This window comes from Vanellus vanellus (genome assembly GCF_965231255.1).
Source record: "Vanellus vanellus genome assembly, chromosome: 1".
NCBI classification, from domain to species: domain Eukaryota; kingdom Metazoa; phylum Chordata; class Aves; order Charadriiformes; family Charadriidae; genus Vanellus; species Vanellus vanellus.
The window spans coordinates 23,787,252-23,813,067 of NC_138905.1; the positions used below are offsets into that span (position 1 = coordinate 23,787,252).

Genomic DNA, 25,816 nt, shown 5'->3' on the forward strand with positions numbered 1-25,816 from the left:
ATCGCCCTGCTCTCTTCTTTCGGTCCCGTCATTAGAAATCTTTTTGCTACAATTTCCTCAAAAACCACCTGTTTGTAGGTATGCTGCAGCTGCTGACTATCATGGTGATCGGTGTTGCCTTATTGTTTTTCAGATGTATTTTCTGTATTTCTGTTTTTAGGATGTGTTTTCTGTATTCTGCTGATATTCTGCTCTCCTTTATCTTACAGTTTGATTGTGAATTCTTTAGGATTGAGACCATCATTTTTTCTTGCAGATTTGTTTAGCCCTTAGTGCAACTGAGGTCTTGGTCTGTGAGCAGTGTGGGAATAAAAAGAATATGCTCTTTGTGTGTTGGTATTATTTTGTAGAAAATGTTGTGCAGGTTGGAATTTAGAAGCGTTCGTTCTTCAGTTGCACAACATCTTTTGCAGTGATCAAGAAAGAGGAAATAGATGAACCATTTAAAAATGATGGGGCAGGTTTAACACTAAAACAAACCAATCAACGTCTTTTGTCATACTGAACTGAGGCTTTATATGATCGGCCAATGTCTAGTTTTAAAATAATGAAATGTTAAATATAACAAAAATGGTGACAGGTCATGTCCTTAGGTAACATTAAATATATGTATGGGTCATGCCCTTGTTAGTATGACTCTGCTGAAGTTACTGGACTGATTTAAATCTGCTGAAGGTCTAGCCCAGTACATTTTTTTGCAGGCCATCATGAAGGTGTTTAGGGACAGCATCTTCTTATTTTGATAAAGAAACTCACCTTTAAAACAACAGAATGATTAAAAGCATGTAATGATGACTATTTTTTCATTAACCAGTGGGACTTATTAAATGTACTAGTCTTAAAATTAAAGAAAAATAAAATAAAATTCCCTTAAAGTTAAATGGCAGCTGTGTTTAACTGCTTGTGTTCTTTCTGTTTACTGTGAGCTGTGAAGTGGGGGAGAATCTAAGCACCATTGGGAACGAAAGGCATCTGACACAGGTTGGAGGGAAATATAGTAGCTATGGACCACTGGACTTGAGACAGGCCAACTCAAACTTTAACTTAGGTAACTGTAAATAAAAGCAACAGATTTGGGAGAGAGCATGCTTGTTATGGGTATTAAAAGCTTCATCAAGAAATGAACTGGTTTATTAAATTAGTGATCACATGAACCATGGGCAGAACTGAGAATGTTCCCCAGGCACAAGGAAAGTGATGTTAAAATCCTCTTTGCCAGAACTAGGCTCCTTTTCTTTTCTCAAAGCATTAACTTTTTTTGAAGTATGTTTGCAGGCTATTTCTGCATGATCAACTGCATGAAGAAAAAAGTACTTCCAAGCCTTATGGTTCAAATAGAGTTAGTACTAGAGCTGGTCAAAAACTATCACTTGACAAAAAAGGGTAATGGTGGAAGGTTTTCTCTCAAACCAGCACTTTCTTAAATAAAAATCTAAATCTGACAAGGTGGGTTTTTTTAATTTGAGGTTTTTTGAACATACTTAATCATAAGCAAATTTCTGTCACAGTCTGCTTTTGGTAGCATATGACAATTTCGATCCCTGTGTGTATATCAGAAGTTATACATAAAAATTCTCGTTAAAATCTCTCCGTGTGCATGTCAGGTACATGTAAGGGCAGTGAGGACCTCTAGGTACGGATATGCAATAGAGATTGTCTATGTGAAAATGGTCTGCATAAAGAATAACTTTGGAAACCTGATTTCCAGTCTGATCCATTAATATTGATCATGTATTTTCAAAATATACACTATAGACCATGCAAAGCACTTCCAAAAATCTAAAGTCTGCTGATGCCATCTTGAATAGGATATTTCTGTGTCATAAAACTATTAAGGAAATAATTGTGGTGGGACTTTTTGTTTGGTTGGATTTTTTGTATTGTTTTTGGTTTTTGGTTTCATTTTAAATAAAGAGACTATCTCCAGAACCAGGTGCTTAAAAATTAATTGTGATTCATGCTTCCAAGAAAGAAAAAAAAAAATAATCTTGCTCATATTGAATAGAAGCGCCTACGAGATTGCTGTAAAATTCCACCTGATAGTTGCACAGGGCAGTAACAATAGCAGTTTACTTGATGTCCTGCTCATCGATGCATTTTGTGCTAGTCTACTCCCCGAGGAATCTGAGAATAAAATGTTGTTTTCCAGGTATTCTATGGAAATTAATAAGTTTGTTGTTTGGCAAATTGAAGAAGGGAATATATTGCAGCTCCTCCTACCCTTCTACCAAGAGTCCGTTAGGATCAGCACTTCCATAGACCATCGGTACCAACAAAACCACAGGTAGAGAAAAGTAAAATCAAAATTAAAAAAAAAGTAAAATAAACAGATGCCAAACCATTCAAAGGCTAGCATTTTAAGACTGGGGTTTAAAGTCTATTAGCACTAATAAACAGTCTCTGTAGATTACAATACAGTAGTATGATGATTCCCTGTCTAAGGTTTCCACAGTATGCTCCTCAATGTAAGTATACAGCAGGCATGAATTATATGACTTAAGTAGTGAAGTTGGTTTCTTTGAGGTAAAATTACAGTCTCAGCACACTAAATAACATACATCCACTGATAAAGCAAGGCTAGTGTTTAACCTTTTCTGTTTATGACCATAAGAAACTTTATATATCTTTACACCAGAAACTTTATGTATCTTTACACCATTCTTTTCTGTTTGCATTTATTATCTCGGAGCATCCTTCCCTTTAATTACTTTGTGCTAGCTGAGAATTACTTGCTAATATGGACACAAGATTAAAAATACATCCTTTTAGTTGTAGCAATTCCAGAAATTGGTGATAATGTAGTTCTGGGAAACTGGAGATGACAAGAAAGATTTTGACATGCTGAGGAAGCACAAAATTGTTATGATGTTTCTGGTATCAGTTCTTTGAAAAATATTGCTCAGTTTTAAAAGTAAAAAATTGTTTTAATCAAGCTTTCTAAAATATAAGTACTTGCTTCACAAAAAACCTTCCAGACCTGAGAGATGGAGATCAGTTATGTCCCTACTTAAACTTCTTACCCACATTTTAAACTTGCTTAAGTGTCCCCACTGCTCCTGTCTGCATGACAGCTTCCCTCCAGCCTACTGCAAAGTTGAGATTCAAGCAGGGTAAATAATTTGCCCAAGATCACCGAGAAAGTCAGACTGTATCAGAGATGTATAGTCTAACTCTAAGCTTTGAGACTATAGTTGTTTAACCGTTCTGTAGCATTACTTTTAAATAATATGAATATCAACATTCCTTCCTGTAGTGCAGGACATTTTAAATCATACATAGAATCACAGAATCATAGAATGGTTTGGGTTGGAAAGGACCTTGAAGATCATCCATAGTCAGGGACACCTCCCACTAGACCAGGTTGCCCACGGTCACGTCCAGCCTGACCTTGAACACCTCCAGGGATGGGGCCTCAACAACCTCTCTGGGCAACCTGTTCCAGTGCCTCACCACCCTCAGAGTGAAAAACTTCTTCCTAATGTTCAATCTGAACCTGCCCTCTTCCAGCTTAAAGCCATTCCCCCTCGTCCTATCACTACATGCCCCAGTAAAAAGTCCTTCCCCAGCTCTCCTGTAGGCCCCCTTTAGGTACTGGAAGGCCACAATAAGATCTCCCTGGAGCCTGTGTAGAATTATTTACATGGATGTAAGTAATTTTACACACATGCATGTAAATAGGTATTCAAACTTAAATGACAGTAAATTTAACTGTCTTTGGTTTTCGTTTAGGGAACCTGTGAGATAGTGACGGTAAGCAGTGTGCCTAGGAGGAACCTTGGGCAGGTGCATTCACAGTTAGGAGAAATCAGCTTCCATCTGGGTTGCAACAACAACCTGTGCTTCTGTTCCTAAAGAAAAAGAGAAAGAATGATTTTCCTTTTAGTATTTCAGACTGGTCCTTTAATGATCATTGTATTTGATCAAGCTTCTCAGACTCCTCTTCAAACCGATATTCGACTGCATTAATTTTCAAGCAGTATGTGGTAAAACCGAAGACATGATCCCATGTTCTTTGCAAACCTCTAGGAATGTCTATGTCTGAAATTCCAGAAAATGACTCCTCAGTTGTTAGGAAAACATCCGTATGGGGTGAATGAGGTAAATAATTTACAGCAATTATGACAAAATTGGTAATAATAGTAATTTTATACTGCACTGACAATCTGGATTAATTCTGGGGTTTGTTTTGTTGTTTTTTTTTTTTTAATTTACAACTGTATTTTTTGTCCTTGACTTATTTCCCTTCTGCACATGCTTGCTTAAATATTTGTAAGTTTAGACTGTAAGTATACCCAGCTTTTCTCTAGAGGGAAAAAAATCTGTCTGGCAGGCTGAATGCAATGATCATTATATTTAGGCTCATAATGAATTCACTTTAGTTGAACCAGTTTCAGTTTAATTTTGGTATTTGATGGTTCAGATGACTTGATTGGACAAGGTACATTAGAGACTTGAACTTTTACTGTGAGAATAGATGCATTAGACAATTTAAAAAGCTAAATATTAGACTAAATTGCCTTAATTCACTCACTTGCTATGCTCCTCTGATGAACCTTTTTGTCAGAAGAGAAATACTTCCAGGAACTGGAGACAAAAATAAGAACAACTCCTAGTGACAGCTGGAGGTGGTATTTCAGTTCTTTGACATTTTTATAACTAAGAATCAGAATACCTGTTAAAAGCTGTATGAATTTATACGTGAGAGCCTTGATGCTTCTGAAAGTCTTGGCTAACTGGCTACACAATAAGATGTTTGCCTGTTCCCACAGTTCTGGTAGAATGCACTACTTGCATTCCTCTATCGAGATCTTGTATAATTCCATTCATTACAATAATATTCTTAAACACATATTTTTAATTATTTTTAATAAATATCTAGCACTGAGATAAGATTTCAAAAATGAAAGTTCCTGCAAGTGATAATATAACCTAATCAGAAACATTAAAATGCTATCCACCGATGTCATAGAGTCATAAAATCGTATAATAGTTTAGGTTGGAAGGTACCTTAAAGATCATCTAGTTCCAACCCCCCTGCCACGTCCTTGGTATAAACTCTCCGAAGGCTGTCCAAGTAAGTGCCTTTGTATTGTCACCAGTTGCTGAATTACGTAAGTGATAAATTTTTCCATGATCATTAAGAATGGAAAACAGAGTGGTTTTGTACACATAAATGGTTCAGAAATGATATGTGACCCATTAACAGCATTTTTTAACAATCTCCTCTGGTTGCTGAGGGCATTGCTAAATGAATGACTTGTTTGATTATTGGAAGAACATAGGTGCCAGGAATGTGAATGTGATGCTTGTACGGTGTCATGTAAATCTCATCTTGTTTTAGCCCAGTCCTCACATCATTAATTTTTAGCTTTATTATTAGATATTAGAGGAAATTGTATCTGTAATGTACATGAAGGATAGAGGTGTTTACTTGGTTGTGATATGAAATGGCATTTTGTCTGCATTTTAATGGTTTAGTGAACTGTGAATCTTAGTGCTGGAAATTAAAGCAAATTGGAGCTCCATCAGGCAGATATCTCATATAGAGATGATTTTTATGTCTATTTAAATAGCAGTGAAGCCATTCTCTTTTTGTATCGTGATGCATTTCATAGAAAATGAGTACATGTCTTACAGACATGCTGTCATACTCTTTCTGTTTTCACTCTGGTAAGTATCGGAATAGTAGAAAATGGAATCTCATCTTAGGGGAATGTGAGGTATTTCATGATAGCACATCAATCTATCAGACACTTCCCAAACCCAGAGAAGCTACTCAAATAAAATTAATAATAATGTTTAAAGTATTATTAATAATAGATACAGAATTAGGCCATTCCAGTCCATCTGACCTAGGTGATGAATTCAGATGCATTCAACAATGAACTTTGTCTTGTCACGTATCACACTGTAGCTATAAGATGTCACATGAAAATGAAGGTGACATAAGAAGTCTTCTAGAAACCACGTTTACCTAAGGCTACTTAATAATCTGAGACTCACCCAGCTTTAGCAGAGTCTGAGCATTATAAAGAGTGCTGCAGACCCAGATATTTTGATCAGTAAGGGCTGAAGAGATGCAGAACTTTTTCATTCTTGTTCAATGTCAAAAAAACCCTTCTTTTCTGTCTTTCTTTTGTCTGGCTTTGGCTTCTGTGTCAGTTTCTTTCCCCTGTGAGAATTTCATTTGAAAATGTGTGCCTAAAGTTTAGCTCCCCTGAAGTTAGTTTTGTAACATTTGAACTTCTAGATCACTTTGGGGCAGGTTTCCCAAAGTATTTAGATTGTGAAAACTGCAGATGGAAGCATAGTGGGATTTTCAAAAGCACTTAAACAGATAAGACACTTAGCTCCCATTTAAATTAATTAGCTGGATTGAACATGTTCCCCTTGGCACTTTTGAAAGTTCCACTGCTAAATGTTTATGTCTACATAAAAAAAAAAAAAGATTTTCAAAAGAGGCTGAGCATCCAGCAACTCCCTTTAAAGTTTATGACTATTACAGGTTTTCAGCAGTTCTGAAAATTATACAGTGTCCCTGGGTCTATGTTCCCAAATGATCCTCCTTCACTTTCTTGTTTCTTAAGAGTTTCTGCTATCATTTATTGTCTAAAGTTAATCTCAGAGAAGTGGGATCAATAGTACTGTAACCTAAGGACAGAAAAAATAATTATACTGGTGTATCTTCTGCACGGGTTTGAAAAGCCGGGTCCTTTGGTATATACATTCAGTCACTGAAAAAACTGATAGCGCTTTTAAGACCATTGTTGTAATTATGTCTTGTACTGGATTTCCTTATTACATTTATATTATGCAAAATAATAGCTGAAAAATACATTACAGGCAAAGACTGTTGCAGGCTATGGATAGCTGGAAATGAACCAGATGACCAGAAGTAGCATGAATTTTCAGTCTTTAATTGCTGCATATACAGAAACCCTTAGCAGACCTGTTTGAATGTAATAAAAGCAAGTAGGGCTCACTCTGAGGTGTAATTTGCCCTGCCCTTTACTCTGTCTCTATTACAGTAGTGTCTAAGTAGCAGACTGAGGGTGTACACACATTAGCATTTTGGTTTCAATCAAGAGTCTGCTTTTGAAATGAATCTGCTAATTATTCCCACTTAGCAGACTTGCTCATTGTGGAGTGGGTCTCAGGCTAAGTGAACTGGATTGCTTTTGGCTGAAATGAAAACAGAAGATGCTTTCCAGAAGGTCATCTAGTCTTCTTTAATCATTACTGGGTCTTCAGCCCTCTGAACTACATCAAAATTAGTTCAATATAAGCTTCCTTCCCAGACTCTTATTTCAAATACTGACCAATGTGAACATCAAGTCCTCAGAGCCAACACCTTTCCTCCACTGATCGGCTCTTAATGTGCCACATTGCTTGTTAATGTAGCTATAAACTGACTTGTCAGGATGGTTGTGCTCATAGTAGAATCCCATCTTTGCACCCACTTCCAGAGTTTAAATCCTACAGCACCAGAATTTTCTCAGATCTGCAAGTACCTTAAATCGTGCTCTCTGTCTCCAATTTCAAACACTCGCCGATGTTTCTTGGGAATATATCTTCTCTTTCGTGTTAGATAGAAAATGAAATAAAAAGCTCGTGAGCAAGAACTCATAACATTTTTGTTAAGAGCTTTTTCAGAAATGTAGGTCAACCTAAATGCAACTGTGTGTTTTACCTAAAAAAAAATCCAAACAAGACAGATTGTAAGACATAACTTGTATACCTTATAAAATGCACCTGCACCAGCCATTCATTCTAGGTATTTTCTACATTTATTTAGATTTTTTTTATGCTTTAAGAGTCCATTCATTTTTGATAATTGTTCTTTTGCTAACAGCTAATAGTACTTATACACATATTTCATTTTTTCTTAAAAGACTCAAGTTTGTTTATCTGGCGAGTTTTCCAACATTCATAACCCTGTATTGCTATGCTGGAACTTATATCTTGTGTAGTTTATGTGTCAGATATACTAGAATTAAAAAAAAAATGAATCTTTACCAGTGACCTTCAGAAATACGAATTTACTGTCAGTTGTTGCCACTGGGTCGTGTACCCTGAGGCACTCTAAAGTATTGGCAACCAGGAGGAGTTTTTAAGCATGTTTTTAGCCAATTAAATCACCATCAAGACAAAAGTATGCAAAATCATAAGTATCTGTAAAATAAATTATATTCTTTTTTTCTTTTATTAAGTTAGAAACTCTGAAAGACACAAAGGAATTCTGTGTACCTGTCTAAGCCGTGGGTATCCAATACAGTAAATGTGGTTTTAGGATGCTTAATGCCAGATAAGAAACACTGTAGCCTCATGGTATTAAATGCTGATCTGGTATAAACTCACTTCGCTAGTTCAAACGTGTTAAAAATATTGGACACCTTAGCTTTATCCTGTCAGGCTTTCTGCCAGATGAGATATTGCCTTTCCATGCCATTCTCAGCGTATGCTGGATCAGGTGTTGTGTACTCTCCTGTTGATTCTGTATTGTGTGCTATAATCTGGCAAATATGCAGTACTGTTCTCTTTTGAGTCATCCCAAATTTATCCACGGATCTGGATTAATGACCATGGCCTCCTGTTGCCCCCATTATAATAGCATCTGACTAAATCACAAGCTTTGATGTATTTATTCTCTTAACAACACTGTGAAGGAGAATATGTCTTTGCTATCACACTGATTTCATCATAACATGTTTTCTCTCTTGTCTAGTAGATGAAACAGCAGGGGTTATGCAGGCTTTGAGAATTTCAGTGATTAAAACCAGGAGATTGTAACAGAGGTGAATATTTTTCTTAGAGTGTCAAGTGTTCTGCTAGGGCTCTATCAAAGCTGTTTTATGTAACTGGGTTATTCTTGTGGTTTTTAGGAAGCTAATTACTTAAATGATTTCCTTTTATATAGTCACCAGATGCTGCATTTTGTGTAATTATCACAGTCCTTGATATAAAATATGGTTAACTTCTGTAGGTTCGGGACCGGTCCAAGCCCCACGGAAGCCCTTGAGTGACTTTAGGGATCCACAGAGCTGGTTGTATGAGCGAGTTGTGTGTCTCTCTGTTATTTGTGGTGCCTTGTTTGCCCCGTTGAGTGGCGTTTCACTGCAAAGTCCTACACTTTGCAGAAGAGTGGACAGAGCAGAGAAAGACCCTGGCTGCTTGTTGCTGCTTTATTCACCCTGCGAGGTGCTGCAACCAGCGCTCTGGCTCTCTGAGGAAGGCAAATGGGGCCGGCAATGTTACCTTGTGATTTTTTCTCAAATCTCTTGAAAAATTGGTGGAAAAAGAAACTGTTAAGGCCAAAATTATCCCTCTTGATAAGCTGTCCTCATTCTGTCCTCCTCCAGAAGGAACTGAAAACATTCCTGACGCGTGAAGTTTTGTTACTGCTGTTTCACTTATAAATAAAGCCTCCAAATGAATCAAAAGTGCTAAGTACTTAATAGGCAAGAGCAAGGCACGTCCCTTGTCGTTGAGTGCTTGCCACCTAACAAAGGAATGAAAGGTGGAGCATGGGAGCAACACAAAGTGATTCTGGTGCCTACAAGTAGCTCTTTGCTCCACACACTGCTCTGGTTCACTCAGTGTGACCTCTATCAGAACGAGGTGGGCTAAGGAGAGCTGGGACCAAACTCAGTGATAATTTTAAGCAAAGGTGCTTTAAATCCATGAGTTTCCTGTTTATTTGGAGGGCATGCATGAATAATAGGTAAGTGGATGAAAAAAAGTGTATTTTGTTAATACAATGCTGTGGAGAAATCTGGGATTTCCAAAACAAGACTGCATTGTCTGCATCTGTTCTGTACTACAAAAAGATCCTTGGACTTTTTAAACCAAGAGGACTAAAGTAGTAGCCATGACGTCTTTTTCCATTATTATTCAGAAAGAAGTTTATACTCATTTTGATCTTCTAGAAATGTAAACAAAACACTCTCATGCTTTTTGAGACTTGGAAAGTGGAAAAATATAAAATATCCACGTTTGTGGAAGAGGTGGCATCACGGATCTTTCTTCTGGCACTCTTTGTTCTGCCAGTGCTGATGCAAGGAGATTTTAATCCATTTCTTTACTGTACCAGAAACTTTCCTGAAACTCACATAGCCTTATTTTGTAATTAAATGTTTGAGAACTACTGGTATTTATATTTACATGTGATTAACTTTTAAAGCACTGTCTACAGGGCTTTTTGCTTTTAAACTAGCCCGGAGTCAATAAATATCTTTACCGACGTCAATTTGGTCAGCAGTAAAGAGGTAAATAGAAACTAATGACACTCATCAAGCCTGTGGCATGAATGATTTATTGGACACAATCATTTAACACTTTTATAAAGTCAATACAAGGGAAAGAAACAGGTTTCTTATTATGGTAAACTGTATTTGTACTGTCAGCATGTAGTGATTTATGACAAACCTGTGGCTAGGATTAGGATATTATAAATGGGGGAAAATAGAAGGCTCATTAATTTTTTATACCCACAGGTAGAAGACATGCAGTGGGCTAACAGACAACACACTCATCCAGCATCTGTCTGCAGCCTGCCCTGTAAAGCCGGGGAAAGAAAGAAAACGGTGAAGGGAGTGCCCTGCTGCTGGCACTGTGAGCGCTGTGAGGGGTACCATTACCAGGTGGATGAATTCAACTGTGAACTGTGCCCCATTAATAAGAGACCGAACGCCAACCGTACGGATTGCCAGCTTATCCCTATAATCAAACTGGAGTGGCACTCTCCTTGGGCCATCGTGCCCGTCTTCATAGCTATTCTTGGTATAATTGCCACCACCTTTGTGATTGTGACATTTGTCCGGTACAATGACACGCCGATCGTCAGGGCCTCTGGACGGGAGCTCAGTTATGTGCTCTTGACTGGGATTTTTCTCTGTTACTCCATTACTTTTTTAATGATTGCGACTCCTGATACGGTGGTCTGCTCGTTTCGACGGATCTTTTTAGGACTTGGCATGTGTTTCAGCTATGCTGCCTTGCTTACCAAAACAAACAGAATTCACAGAATATTTGAACAAGGTAAAAAATCTGTCACAGCTCCCAAATTTATTAGTCCAGCTTCCCAGCTGGTGATCACTTTCAGCCTCATATCCATGCAGCTTATTGGAGTCTTCATCTGGTTCGCTATCGATCCGCCACATATCATCGTAGACTATGGAGAGCAGAGGACACTCGAACCAGAAAATGCCAGGGGAGTTCTCAAATGTGACATTTCAGATCTTTCTCTCATTTGTTCCCTTGGATACAGTATTCTCTTGATGGTCACATGCACTGTTTATGCTATTAAAACAAGAGGGGTTCCAGAGACCTTCAATGAAGCAAAACCCATTGGATTTACTATGTACACAACCTGCATAATTTGGTTAGCTTTTATTCCAATCTTTTTTGGTACGGCCCAATCAGCAGAGAAGGTAAGTGATGATAAGTTTACAAATCAAATACTACCCTTTTTCTATTTTCATCTCTCAATACTTCTAGCACTACAGCACTCTTACAAATGAGTAATTCGAAATGGTAATTGCAAACAAACTCTCAGAATTCACGGATAATAAAATATATGATTCAAAAGGTAGGTTTTCTATATTTTAACACAAGAAACTGTATGTGATTGTGATGTGGCTGGCATAATAATGTTGACATTTTCTCAATATTTCCTTGTATGACTGTTTCTTCTAACGTTTATTATTATCCTTCAGTGGTGCTTTAGCCTGTTACATGAAGCACTATCAATCTTTGTTATCGTCCACAGATCCAGTAGAAATGGTTGCATTTCAAAAGTCTAAAAAGATCAGCTTACATTTGTCAAAAATAATGAAGAAGAATGCCTGGGCAGAATGAAAAGGATTACTTTTGTCTCTGGTTGACACATATACCTTTAAAAAAAAAAAAAAAAAAAAAAGGAGGAGTGAATGAAGTGTATGTAAAACTATATAAAGCATAATTCACTAATTATTATTTCAGAACAAAATAAAACATTTTCCCGATCTTCTAATGAGAAATTAAATGTTGCTTACTTGGATATCTGTTATTCCTTGTTCAATTGACATGGATCTTTCCTGATATCAGTCATGGTGAGCAGTACAAAATATGTCAGACATTTAACTCTCCTTCTCTCAGTTCTAATGGGAAGGCAGAGGTAAATGTCAACTGTGCGAGTTTTTATCCAGCTGGTAGTGGTGAAAATGACAAGTTAGGTAGGAAGGAGCAATAATACCAGCATCAATCTTCAAAACTGAAAATCTGTGAGATTTGGAAAATCTTAAAAATAAGAAATCAAAGTCATCGACCTTTTCTGATAAAACTCTTCCCCCTTTTCCTCTACTAGGTGTTTTTTATAATGTTTTAAAATATACATTTGATTTTAATTGGAAAATTCAACGTGTCCACTTAGTGCAAATGTTTGACTTCTCTGGTTTAGAGGGCACTCTTACCTGCAGAATTAAAGAACATAGCTTGATAAAATAACTGCTAATTCAAGCAGAGGGATTGTATGGGGGACAGAGCGAGGCAGAAAAACATTTTCCTCACTAAGAATTGAAGTACGCAGGCTTGCTGAATTGGATCGGGCTTGATTTCTATGGCCTTTTGGATTAAGCCAGGGGAAGTGAGTACCAAGGTAATGGCATATCATAGATACAGCAAGATAAAAAATCCTGGTTTGTACAGCAAAATGTGCTTAAGTGAATTGTATTTAAATTCTGCCTTTTTTATAAGTGTAAGCTTAAGTCAGAAAAATACTTTATTCTATAAATGTGTGGTACTTTTTATTTTAACAGGTTGGGCCAGTCAGTTTTATGGCAAGTACCTATAACAAAAGAAATGTATTTCTGAGTATTGAAACACAGAAAATGTTACTTGGCTGGCAACTATGCAGTGAGTTTTGATTTGCATCATTGGTTCACCTTAGCTTGTAGTAAAGGATTTGATTTTGACCTCTAAAGACAAGACTAATGAACATCTCTTTTGCATTTCTTTTATGAAACCCAAGATTGAACACACATATTATACAAAATTGCACAGCTTCTAACATGAAATTTCACTTGTTAGTTGCCTTTTTTTCTAAATGATTTCTTATTCTTCAGATAGTGACTTTCAGGAGGAAAAACCAAATTAATATGCTAATATGGTAGCTCTGTAATTCAAATAATTCTTTTCACAGTGTTTCCACTTTTTTGCTGCAAATAAAAGTATGTTTCCACACAGAATCTTGTGGGCATCATCATAATAGTTTGTGTATTTATACAATTAAATTGCTTGCCTGAATAGGACAAAAATATAATAACTTATTGCACACACATATATATTGTCTGAATAAACTCAAAATCGTTTGTAGGTTTCTCAGTTAATGCATAACACCAAAAGAAGCATTTTAAGAACAAACTAATACATTGTAGAATATCTTATTTGAAACTTAGCATTGTGATCTTTTTTTGAGGATGAAAGAAATGAAAGGGAAAATAAACTTAAACAGACTTTTGTTAGGTGCTTACTCACTTTGCAGTTGATTTTAGAATCCTGAAATTATTTTTTTTTATGGCTTGAGTTTGTTCAGAGAGAATGGAGCAATAAGCTGGGGAACTTAAAGTACTATTTAAAAACAATGGTGCTTCGTTGAAATGTTGACAGTAGTAAAATTGACGTAGCATTCAGTACAAGCCAGGTGTACTTCCAACTAGAAATTCATTGAGCTACTAGCTTTAGACACATTTCTGTTTGAATAAAGAGTAGTTAAATCTTCTCCAAATTTTTTTGAGGAACTTCTCTTTTCCTAAACACTAGTAGTGTTTAAAACAACAGCAAAATTCATTATGAGTTTTTTGAAAGAGAGGTTGTATTTACTTGATTAACTTTTCCATGAACACAGATTAAGTAGAAAGAGTACTGATAAGCTTTTGTTTTTATTTCACTGTCAAAATATTTCCACTGATAAACAAAAAATAGGACCATTAATGCTAAAAAAGGTGTCTAAATCCAAAACTCATAGACTGTCATGGAAAGGTTACCTTTACATTTAGTGGCCTTGGGATCAATTCCCCAAAACGTAAATTTGCTAAGAGATTCTGGATAGAACCTAGAGGAGTATAAGCCTGTACAGTCGGCACAAGTCCATAGTGTTGGTGTCCATCAAACTTCAAATATGTGTGATGTAGGGCATGTAAATACACATAAGTACTTTTCCGCAGACAGACTGTGAATCTTGCTGACACGTTCTTGCTGTGAAGCACAGTATGGGACACTCCTCTCTCCACTGTGGATATGAGGAACCTGGAGTCTCCAGCGTGTTAATACAGCTGGGTTAAATGCTGGAATTTGCATGGTGTGACACATCCACAAGAGAAACATGGTAAAAGTTAAGGTAACTTGACAAGACTCAGAGAAAATACGTTGATTTATAGTCTTGACATTTGTAACATTTTTAACAGTCCTTTATAAGAGATGCTCTTTCAACTCATATATATTATCTCAGTTTACACGTAAGTTTAAAACTAAAACAGAATTGAGAAAACTACTATATAATACTCAAGAAATTAAAAATAATAGATATATCTATGGACAAGTAACAAAAGGTTAAGATACCAATCCAAAATAACCTTGCATAACCCGAGCTCGGTGGCTTTTATGGAACTCCATGTTTATTGTTTGTCCTTAATCTCAAGCAGCAGAATATAAAACATGCATTTTTAGATTGTCATTTCTACAGATGTTCTGCAGAGAACAATAAGAGCATTGACTTTAAGTCCCGTGTGATTTTTTGGGGGTCTATTTAATGATTTTGTCCATTTATGATCAAGCCTGTTTTGACAGCTGCTGCTTTACGAAAGCAATTTGCTGCAAATAGTTAAATTATTCCAGTGCGTCATTGAACTGAATGAAAAATGTGACCCTAAGACATAAACCACCAATTTTCTAACACTTGCGTAAATGTCAGTGAGGTGTTTTTGAGGCAAAGGAGTGATATTCTGTGAGAAAGCATTCTGTGAATATAGCTTTCATCTATGTCTTGCATGTGTACATGGCAGAACACTGGACGTACTGGGATCATCTGGAATAGAGATGTCTCAAATGTCATGATGACTGGAATGCCACAGAAAAAAAGATTGAATTCAGCTGAGTGATTAAAACAGATGTTTGATGAACCTCTGGGTAAAATTAAGTTACAATGGCAGACTGCACAAAACCCAGCTGAGGATAGATGGCTGTTTAAAGTACATCTCTATTTGATAAACAGAACTTTTTAAATTTCATTTACCAGTTTTGGCAGGCGGATGAATCATGTTCATTCACAGATAAGAAACACACCATTTATTATATTAACCTGGAAATACTCTGTTTTGAATTAGAAGATGAATTCTTGTTCCCTATACTGTGAAAGAATAGAGGTTGCACTTTCTGGAAAGGAAAGAGGACCATAGAAAATGCTGAATGATTTCTTCCTTCTCCTCCCACCGGAAGCAATTGCAAAGTGTAATAAGACAGATAATTTTTAACATGTTTCTAATTATTCTGACAAGTTTGATCTCTCTTTTCATAACTGCAATAGAGGCAAAACAAGTTGTAATATATGGTAGGAATCTTCCCATGAATTATTATCCTTATGATCTTACTATTCCAGCTGTTTTCATCCTAGATTTACTGATCGTGTGGATCTTATGCTTATATCCAGCTGTTTCTTAGTAACATTAAAAGAGGGTAGACACAATTCTAAGACTATCCCAATATTAATTTGACTTGCAAACTACTGCTGTAATTGTGAAGAGGAAGATATTCGGTTCTTAGTGGGAGGAAGAGGTGGTTCCATCAGTCTAATAAGGTATGTTCTTTAGCTTAAAAAAATGATGACAATGACAATTCAGGTAGAGACCCCTTACTTCCCCCATATTTCTACAAAATTTCTACAAAATTTATACAAATCACCTTTTGTGTGTGTGTGTGTATGTTATGAATTCTTGGCTAAATGTATTGACTGTAAGAAAACAAAGCATCTTAATAATGCCTCAGACTGTGCCATTTCTTCACCTCAAAGCATTCCTTCTGATCCTGATCATATGCAGAGATCTGGCTCTGCACGTAGACCATGCAGTCCACAGCACAGGAAAAAGTCCAGAAAGACAACTTCTCATGTTAGAATTTCTTCAATTTTATGAATAATCTTTGGCTTGATTAAACTAGAATCTGCGGTGCCAACCCTGTGCATAGCATGAGGATTAATCTGAGGGATATTTGGAACAGTTTCTAATTTTCATTATTATGGGGTCCAAAGTTAGAAGACTGCTGAAGCGATACTTCTCACATTCAGCAGTTCATCACTATTCAAAACTCAATTTCTGTGCTATTGCTGATGTTTTTAGAATCTTTAGAATATGGGAAGACCTGCAGGACTATCAGTACTTGGATTTTTGCATGTTTTGAAACACAGAAAGTAAGATAAACCCACCAGATTGTCTGATAGAAATATCATTCCCTCTCACTGGGAAGTGTGTTTTAAAAAGGAAAAGCTTTTCCTAATGTTTTCTCATTTAATGTTTTTCCAAATGTAAATATTTCATGAGCTAAATTATTTCTAAATTTGATAATTTCCTAGGATTTGTGACCCAATCCTTAGCAGAAATTAGGACTTCATTGCTCTGCTCTAGAGGCAGAGTGGGAAAAAAGATGTGAAGAAGAGTATGACTGCATTGCATTTTAGCACCCAATCTTTCCTTCTGTGAGGGAAGTTCCTCGCTCCCTGCTTATTCCTAAGGCAGCATGTTTCCCTCCAGCTGGTGAAGATACTCAGTGCAGTGCAGGTCACGGACGTTGCTGGGTCCACCCATTGGCTGAACAAATAACGATTGCAGCAGCCCCACAAATCCTTTCTTCCCTCCCCAACCTTCCATGAGCTGGTGCAAGAGGACAAAGGAGTTGTCATACTCCTCCAGTGTGTCTGGGTAAACTGCAAAATGTACCCCTAATAAGAAACCAGGTAGATACAGAGATTCTCTTCTTTTTCAAAAGTCACTCTGTGGGAACCAATTCCAAAAGTTGTGTCTTAGAATCAGAAGTGAAAATTATGAAAAAAAGTTTATTAGTTAATAAACGAGACAAAAATGATAGATTGGGTCATTTAAAATATTGTGGGCATTTAGAAGATTTTTTTTTCAGTTTCAACCTTTTCAAGATTTTTGAGTGTAAACTGAATTTTGGAAGCAGAGCAGTTTTGATATTGAAAAAGGATAATTTCTCAACTTTTAAACTGTTTCCACTTTCTTAAACTGGAAAATGTCTGAACTGACCGTTAACTGTAATGCCAGACTTGCATATAAAAGAAACATTTATCAAAACATTTCTGACCAGCTTTCAGGCCAAGTACTAACTTTCTTAGAAGGTAAACTGTATTATCATGGTGTAATAATCTAAACTGCATTAGATGATTAACTAAGAAATTAGAACGGATTACTGTAGTCAACCAAGTCAGTCTCTTGTGCAAAAAGATATCTTGAGCTCTGTTCACTTAGGTGCTGTTCAGGCTCATTTTGATAATTTAAGATCGTAGCATTCTTTGTTAGCTACTTTGCTCCAGAAATAAATGATTGGAGGGAAAAGAGACAAGGCTCCCAAGTTCTTTCAAGTTGTTTTGAGGTCAAATGCATCCGCAAAGGTTTGCTGAAACCTCCTTGGACTGAAGAGAAAAGGTCCCTCTGCTTCTGCTTGCTTATGATATGTAGGTGTGACCTGTCTGCTTAAAGTACATGAAAGCTAGGGGGAAGATTTCTTTCAGACTGTGCTACCCACTCAATGAAATCTTGTGGAGGGCTGAATGCAGCTACTTTTTAAAATTCTAGGCCCTGTTTAGATATTTGTTATTCAGCATAGTGTGTACCCAAGCTTCAGCGAGTGTTCTTCTTGCTGAGTGAAGATTTTTTATACAAAGCTAATGCATATGTAATTTTAAAGACTCAACTTTATTGTTTTAAGATATGTCTACACTCTTTAGGTTGTAATTTGATTTCTCTGTTTACATTAATATTAATTAAGCTACTAGCATTTAAATTATGCACACTGAGCACTGATTTTAATTATAAGGTTATTAGGAGGTATCGGGAAGAGAGAAAATTCCAGCTTCTCTAAGAAAGAAGTGGTTTTTTTTAATAAAATATAAAGCCATTTTTTTTCAGTTCAGTTTCAGACACTCATGTGTGCACCTGAAGGTTGTATAGCCTGTTCTTTTCTGCATGGTTGCATGTCTGTTCCAGTATGAGCATTGAACTGGCATACCTAGCTGTGTAGATTGAAGAGATGTGCACCTGTCACATAATGGAAAACGCCAGTGTTTTGCTTGTTTGACGTGTTTGCTTCTGGCTTCATGATGAATGATAGCTTCAGGGTCTTTGGGAAAGGAGGAGACAGGAAATTCCTGCCAGAAAAATTAAATTAGCCTGTGATCTGCTTACTGCCCTATCCTGGGGAATGTCAGAGAGCTGGTAAGAGGTATACAAAGAAGGAACGCTTGCCAGAGAACTTTAAATAGATCTTTTTGGATACTTGCTAGCTTCTGTGATAAGTACCTAATTTTAAATGAGAAGCGGAAACAATTTTGTGAGGCTCACATGGCTAAATAACTCTGCCATCTTCATCTATTTTAGAAAACAATAATCAGTAGTCATAGAGGGCAGTTTGTGAAAGACCACAAATGTTTCACAGAAATAATCTGAAAAAAAAAAAATGCCTTAACTACTGTATTTCTAGAAATCAGATTCACCTCACAAAAATGATAACTTAGCTCCGATTTGCTCAGTGCCAAAAATCTGGTTGTCTTCAACATGGGCAGGTAAAGAGAAATCCTCTTATTTGTATCAGATGATCTTTGCACAGTAAGAAAGAGATCTCTCATTGGTATTAAGATGCTATAAACTGTCACAACTGTGTTTCATCTACAAGTGTAACTGTGAGACGAGGTCCTCTATGACATTATTATGGACAGCATCAGGCACTGATGGTTTTGCATAAAAAGAAAAAGTAGGTAATACATCTTAGAATTTAGTCATGCTCTCAACTGCTTCATACCTCGATGGTCAAGCACTGACAATTGGTACCCAGCCACAGTGCATCTGAAGAGGACTACAAAGATTTTAACAGTTCATTAAAAGCAAGCATTTTTCTTTTGACCAATTGCAAGCCTCTTTGTATGCAACAAGAACGGATTTGGGGATTCAAGTGGTGCACGTAAAATGTTGCATCATGGGACCTTATAAAAAAATGGATTGAGGCAAATGCAGCTCCTGCATCTCATTGTTATTCAATACAGTCCATTATTCTGTATTCAAAATGAATAGATGTGTAGCAATTTTTGGACTCAGATGCCTAATAAAAAGTTCATCATCACAGAAGTATGTATGCCTATAAACTCATTCAGGTTTCCATGTCAGACTTAAAACTGGTCTTAGCTTGAGATCAGAGCAGGGTGACCAATGAATCTTTCAGTGAGTAGCTCTGGTGCTGCCCTGTAGCCTGACAGGACCCCATTCCTTTCAGCCATTGCTTCAAAACACATTGCTTCCCACCCTGGACTTCAGGAGAGCAGACTTTGGCCTCTCAAGGGATGTGCTCGGTAGGGTACCATGGGATAAAGCACTGGAGGGGAGAGGGGCCCATGGAAGCTGCTTGGTATTCAAGGATCACTTCCTCCAAGCTCAGGAGTGATGCCTCCCAACTAATAAGAAACGAGGAAAAAAAGCCAGGAGGCCTGCATAGATGAACATGGAGCTCCTGGACACATTCAAAAGCAAAAAGGAGGCCTACAGAGGGTGGAAACAAGGACAGGTAGCCTGGGAGGAATACAGAGAAACGGTCTGAGCAGCCAGGGACCAGGTTAGGCAAGCTAAAGGCCAGATAGATTTAAATCTGGCCATGGACATCAGGGGCAGCAAGAAAAACTTCTGTAAGTATGTCAGTGATAAAAATAAGACTAGGGAATATGCGGGTCCTCTCTGGAAGGAAACAGGAGACCTGGTCACCCAGGATATGGAGATCCACATTCTGTTAAGAATATGATAAAATGACATCCTGGAAAAAATATACCTATGGGTAATAGAAAGTTAATTGTGACTATCATCTTTTACACTTATACTCTTGTAAAGAAAAACAGAAAATCTTTAAATAGAACACTGTTTAGAAATTGGCTTGGAACTCTTTCTGGGATGGTCTTGTGAAACTTCTTGTACTTGCTAGCTCCCGCCAAGTTGGAAGCAGTACAAAAGTAGCCTTTGTTGTAGCTTTATCAGTGCTTTTACCTTACTGAAAAGAAGTGAACACACGTATCTAAGACAGGAGAAACAAATTAAAAAGGCTTTTAGCTCACATTTGAGTAGATATTTAGCTTCTCATCTTTCTTATATCCTACTAAAATAATTCCAATTTTGCTAGTTTTCATAACACTATCAAGATTTTGATCTTACAAATATGATAAAATGCTGCGGACTGGTAAATTACCACGCATAGGCTGAGCCTCAATAACAATGCATGTACAAGCTCATCACAAACCACATATCACAGAATGGTCGGGGTTGGAAGGGACCTGTGGAAATCGACTAGTCCAACCACCCCTCTAAAGCAGGTTCACCTACAGCAGGTTGGAAGGGATTGCGTCCAGGTGGGTTTTGAATATCTCCAGAGGAGACTCTGCAACTTCTCTGGGCAGCCCGTTACAGTGCTCTGCTACCCTCAAAGTAAAGATGTTCCTCCTCGTGTTGAGATGGAATTTCCTGTGTTCCAGTTTGTACCCATTGCCCCTTGTCCTATCACTGAGAACCACTGGAAAGAGTCTGGCCTCATCCTCTTAACACACACCTTTTACATATTTATAAGCATTGATGAGATCCTCTCTCAGTCTTCTCTACTCCAGGCTAAATAGACCTAGGTCATAGAATCACAGAATCATAGAATGGTTTAGGTTGGAAAGGACCTTGAAGATCATCCATAGGCAGGGACACCTCCCACTAGACCAGGTTGCCCAAGGCCACGTCCAGCCTGGCCTTGAACACCTCCAGGGATGGGGCCTCAACAACCTCTCTGGGCAACCTGTTCCAGTGCCTCACCACCCTCAAAGGGAAAAACTTCTTCCTAATGTTCAATCTGAACCTGCCCTCTTCCAGTTTAAAGCCATTCCCCCCTCGTCCTATCACTACATGCCCCAGTAAAAAGTCCTTCCCCAGCTCTCCTGTAGGCCCCCTTTAGGTACTGGAAGGCTGCGATAAGATCTCCCTGGAGCCTTCTCTTCTCCAGGCTGAACAGCCCCAACTCTTTCAGCCTCTCCTCACAGGAGAGGTGCTCCAGCCCTCGGATCATCCTCGTGGCTCTCCTCTGGACACGCTCCAGCAGGTCCATGTCCTTCTTATGATGGAGACTCCAGAGCTGGATGCAGTACTCCAGGTGGGGTCTCACAAGAGTGGAGTAGAGGGGCAGAATCACCTCCTTTGACCTGCTGGCCACACTTCTTCTGATGCAGCCCAGGATACGGTTGGCTTTCTGGGCTGCGATCGCACACTGCTGGCTCATGTTGAGCTTCTCATCAATCAGCACACCCAGGTCCTTCTCTTCAGGGCTGCTCTCCAGCCATTCCCCACCAAGCTTGTATTTGTGCTTGGGATTGCCCCGACCCAGATGTAAGACCTTGCACTTGGCCTTGTTGAACTGCATGAGGTTGGCTTGGGCCCACCTCTCCAGCCTGTCCAGGTCCCTCTGGATGGCATCCCTCCCCTTCAGCATGTCTACCTCGCCAAACAGCTTGGTATCATCGGCAAACTTGCTGAGGGTGCGTTCGACCCCACTGTCCATGTCGCTGACAAAGATGTTGAACAGTACAGGCCCCAGTACCGAGGTCTCTCAGCCTTTCCTCATAAGAGAGATGTCCAGTCCCCTAATCATCTTCAGAGCCCTCTGCTGGACTCTCTCAGTAGTTCCTTTTCTCTCTTGAACTGGGGAGCCCGGAACTGGACATAGTACTCCAAATGTGGCCTCACCAGGGCAGAGTAGAGGGGGAGGATGACCTTCCTCGACCTGATGGCCACACTCTTCTTGATGCACCCCAGGATACCATTGGCCCTCATGGCCACCAGGGCACATTGCTGGCTCATGGTCATCCTGTTGTCCACCAGGACTCCCAGGTGCCTCTCTGCAGAGCTGCTTTCCAGCAGGTCAACCCCTAACCTGTACCAGCACAGGGGGTTATTCCTCCCTAGATGCAGGACTCTGCGCTTGCCCTTGTTGAACTTCATTATGTTCTTCTCCACCCAACTCTCAAGCCTGTCCAGGTCTCGCTGTATGGCAGCACACCCTTCTGGTGTGTCAGCCACTCCTCCCAGTTTTGTGCCATCAGCAAACTTGCTGAGGGTACACTCTATCCTCTCATCCAGGTTGTTGATGAATTATGTTGAACAAGACCGGACCCAGTACTGACCCCTGGAGAACACTGCTAGTTCCAGGCCTCCAACTGGACTCTGTGCCACTAATCACAACCCTCTGAGCTCTGCCAGTTCTCAGTCCACCCCACTGTCCACTCATCTAACCCACACTTCCTAAGCTTACCTGTGAGGATGTTACAGGAGACAGTGTCAAAAGCCACATCTGGAACTTGACTCATGATCAGCACCTAATCGAAGACACATTACCCTATATTTCCTTTATACTAATAACATTTTCAAGGGCAATTATGATAACTCAACCAATGTGTGATTTATGTAAAGCACAGTAAGTTGATGTGTGTTTCAGCCCCTGGTTACTATTCTGTTGTTTAAGAATTGTCATAGTTTGTGTAGCTGAGAATGTGCCAATGAATTGGGCATCCAATAAACCCACAAGATTCAGCCCAGAAACTTAATTAGATATAAGACCAGTAAAATTTGCAAAGATTTGATAAATACAATAAAAGTCTAAAATTTCATGTAGGGGACAGTGAATGTTAAATTCTTATAAAAATGGAAATAATAGGAACCAGAAAATGATGAAAGTCTTATTTCACACAGACTAGTGAGCTTTATGCTTACTCTTAAAAAGAAAACCTAAATCTATTATGGGAATAAAACTTTAATTAGACTTTAGACACGAATTTTCAATACATACAGTTTGATTTTTTTCATCCTTTAATGGTGCTTTCCAGACTTGAGAGTAATTTTATAATCAGTCAGTTTGCTGGAAAAACGACCATAGCAGAATGGTCAAATGCTTGTTTTCATGGCGATTATCAAGGTCATGTTTACTTGATATTATGAAACATATGGATGGCATTAAAGTGATATTATCAGGCTCATTGATAGAACTGATGACACAGCACCTGCATAAATTTATTTTTTTACAGAAAACTTCTTCCTCTCTACCACAGTACAATAAGAATAGCTGAACAATGAAGGGAAGAAAGGCACAGGACTTGATTGTCCTTTTTTAACTCCACTGAACTCAGATGGAATAGCAGCAGGTATTCACAGGTATTGTGAATGCCATTCAAACAGGTACTGCACAACATTTCCCAATTACAAAACAGCAAGGTCAGAAGCAGTTTAAGAGAGAAGCAGGAAGCTACTTAAAAGACAGTGTTTAGTAGCAAGTATAGGAAAAGATTTTTAGCTCTGCAGCTGAGGAACACATGACATTTTGCAAGTGTCTTTTTCTAGTGAGCTAGCACTTGTAATTGAGTGAGGTATAGCAGAAGAGCTCACAGCAGGCAAAACATCTATCTCCTAATCTAGTCATCAAAAAGACACAGGCAAACCAATGTGGCGTGATACAGAAATTGGTCCCAAAGCCCAAAACTGCTTTTCAAATGGTCTCTGGAAGGGAATTGTTTGCACCATATGTTTTCCTTGAGAGCTGATCTACTGAAATGATGCTTTAGAAGGAGAAGTCCTACACATACAATGCAAATTATGGTACAGTCTGAAGCAGCTTCCTCCAGAACACATCACCTTCTATCCCTTTGAGCCATCAAACTGCATAAAATTTTATTGACCTACAAAGATCACACATCGCCATCAAGGCTTCCAGATTTCCAAGTTGGAAATTTCTCTGCTATTCCCTCCGCACTATTTGCCTTGTCAATGATGCTTGTAATTTCTTTGTTTCCAACCACCACCAAAGCCATAACCTTTGTCCTTATCAACCTTCATTTTTTGCTACTGTTTATATCCTGATTTCTTTTTTCCCTGTTTGCTTATTTTATAATTTGTCCAAGAAAGAACATTCATTCCAACCGGTGCCACTTTTCTTCCATGCTATCTGAAATCCTAGTGCTTTTCTGTGTAACTTAGTGCTTGGACCCTGTGCTTATCCCTTGGTTTCTTTGTCATCTCCCTCACTGTCAGTAATGTTGGCTTTTTGGTATTGGTGTTTGTTACTTTCACTCTTAAGTTTAGCAAAATTCTGATTCTGTATATAAAATGCTTTCTTTCTTTCCCTCTCTCCCTCCCTCCCTCCCTTCCTTCCTTCCTTCCTTCCTTCCTTCCTTCCTTCTTTTCATCTGACTACATCCAGCATTCTCAAATCTATCCAAGTTTTAGTTCCTTTGTTTAGGGCTCCATTTCTGAAAGATTCAAGTAAAGCCACAATCCAGTTCAGATAAGTGGAATTTTTGCCAATGATGTCAAGAAACCTTTGGTGTCACTGCCCCAACTGCTGCTAACTCTTCCTTTAGTCCTTCCTCCGTATGTATCCCATCTATTTTCCAAGCTGCTAGAAACTTTTCTAAAGGGACCTGTTTAAGTTATAATTTCGCACATTTGTGTTAATTGGGGAATTTAACACTGTATTTTTCATTGTTTACCAAAACCAAAAATCATATATGGCTTAGCTTTATCTTGAGCTGACTATCCTATACTTTTGTGTAGTATTAATAAACAGTCCTATGTTTGTTTAAATTCTCCTGCACACCAGGAGAATGGTGTAAAAATACACTGCAGGCAGGTCTGGGTTTCTAAACATCCAAAACAGGAGAAATGCTAAATACATTATGTCCTTAAACAGTGTCATACACTGCTTTACTGCTACAGTAGAAGTTCATAAGCATGAAAGAGGCACAGATGTAAGAAAGAGTAACATGTGGTGTGCTTCCTCCTGTGTTCCAGGCAGGGATGTAAGAAGCAGATCTCATTGACTAAATGTTTCCTTTATTGGCCTTTCTCTTTGCACCCGTGTAGCTCTGTATGGTACTGGGGCAGGTTTCAGGCTAGTCTGTGGGCTAGAGGGATGCACTGTCAGCTGGCATTGCTCCAGCTGCACGTGCTTTGAAACGGTGGTTCAGAGCCAGGCATTTTAGTATCACAGCCAGGTGTTTTAGCATTTCACTATATCCATCTTCTCTCAAGGTCACCAGAATATACAAGGAAATGGCAAAACTGCAGTTGAACAGGCCTCTTCTGTGTGACAGAAGTTAATATGGTTTCTATACCTGTCTGCCGGAAAAAGTTTTGGGGATTTCGAAAACACTCACAGTAGGCTGAAGATCTACTCTGGATAGATTTATTTGTTTTTTAATTGCAACAAAGAGATTTTTAAGTGCTGCCGGTTTCATGTTACAGAATGTACTAGTATCTTGCAGAGAACACTGTTTGACTATAAGAGTAATTAATAATTTCTGTCTCCTATACATGATTGAAATAAAAGCTTTTATAAAATTACGCTAGACTTTTTATGTGCAGAATGAGGAATATTATGCCTGACTTCAATTTTGTCTTTCGAATACTAACACAAGCTCTTTGGGCCTCTTTGCCCATGGATGAACGCATATATTCCTTTTAATGTTAAGGAAGTTGTGCGCACACATTGACAAAAG

At 38.3% G+C, this 25,816-nt stretch overlaps 1 protein-coding gene across 1 annotated transcript in view; it reads left to right on the plus strand.

Moving 5' to 3' along the window:
- Positions 1-25,816, plus strand: part of GRM8 (glutamate metabotropic receptor 8) — a gene marked incomplete at both ends in the record, with an annotated part of 347,563 nt that overhangs the window by 290,067 nt on the left and 31,680 nt on the right. Inside the window, one exon of the mRNA XM_082479348.1 lies at positions 10,494-11,429. Coding sequence (XP_082335474.1) covers positions 10,494-11,429 — 936 coding nt within the window. The remainder of the gene's footprint in view (positions 1-10,493; positions 11,430-25,816) is intronic.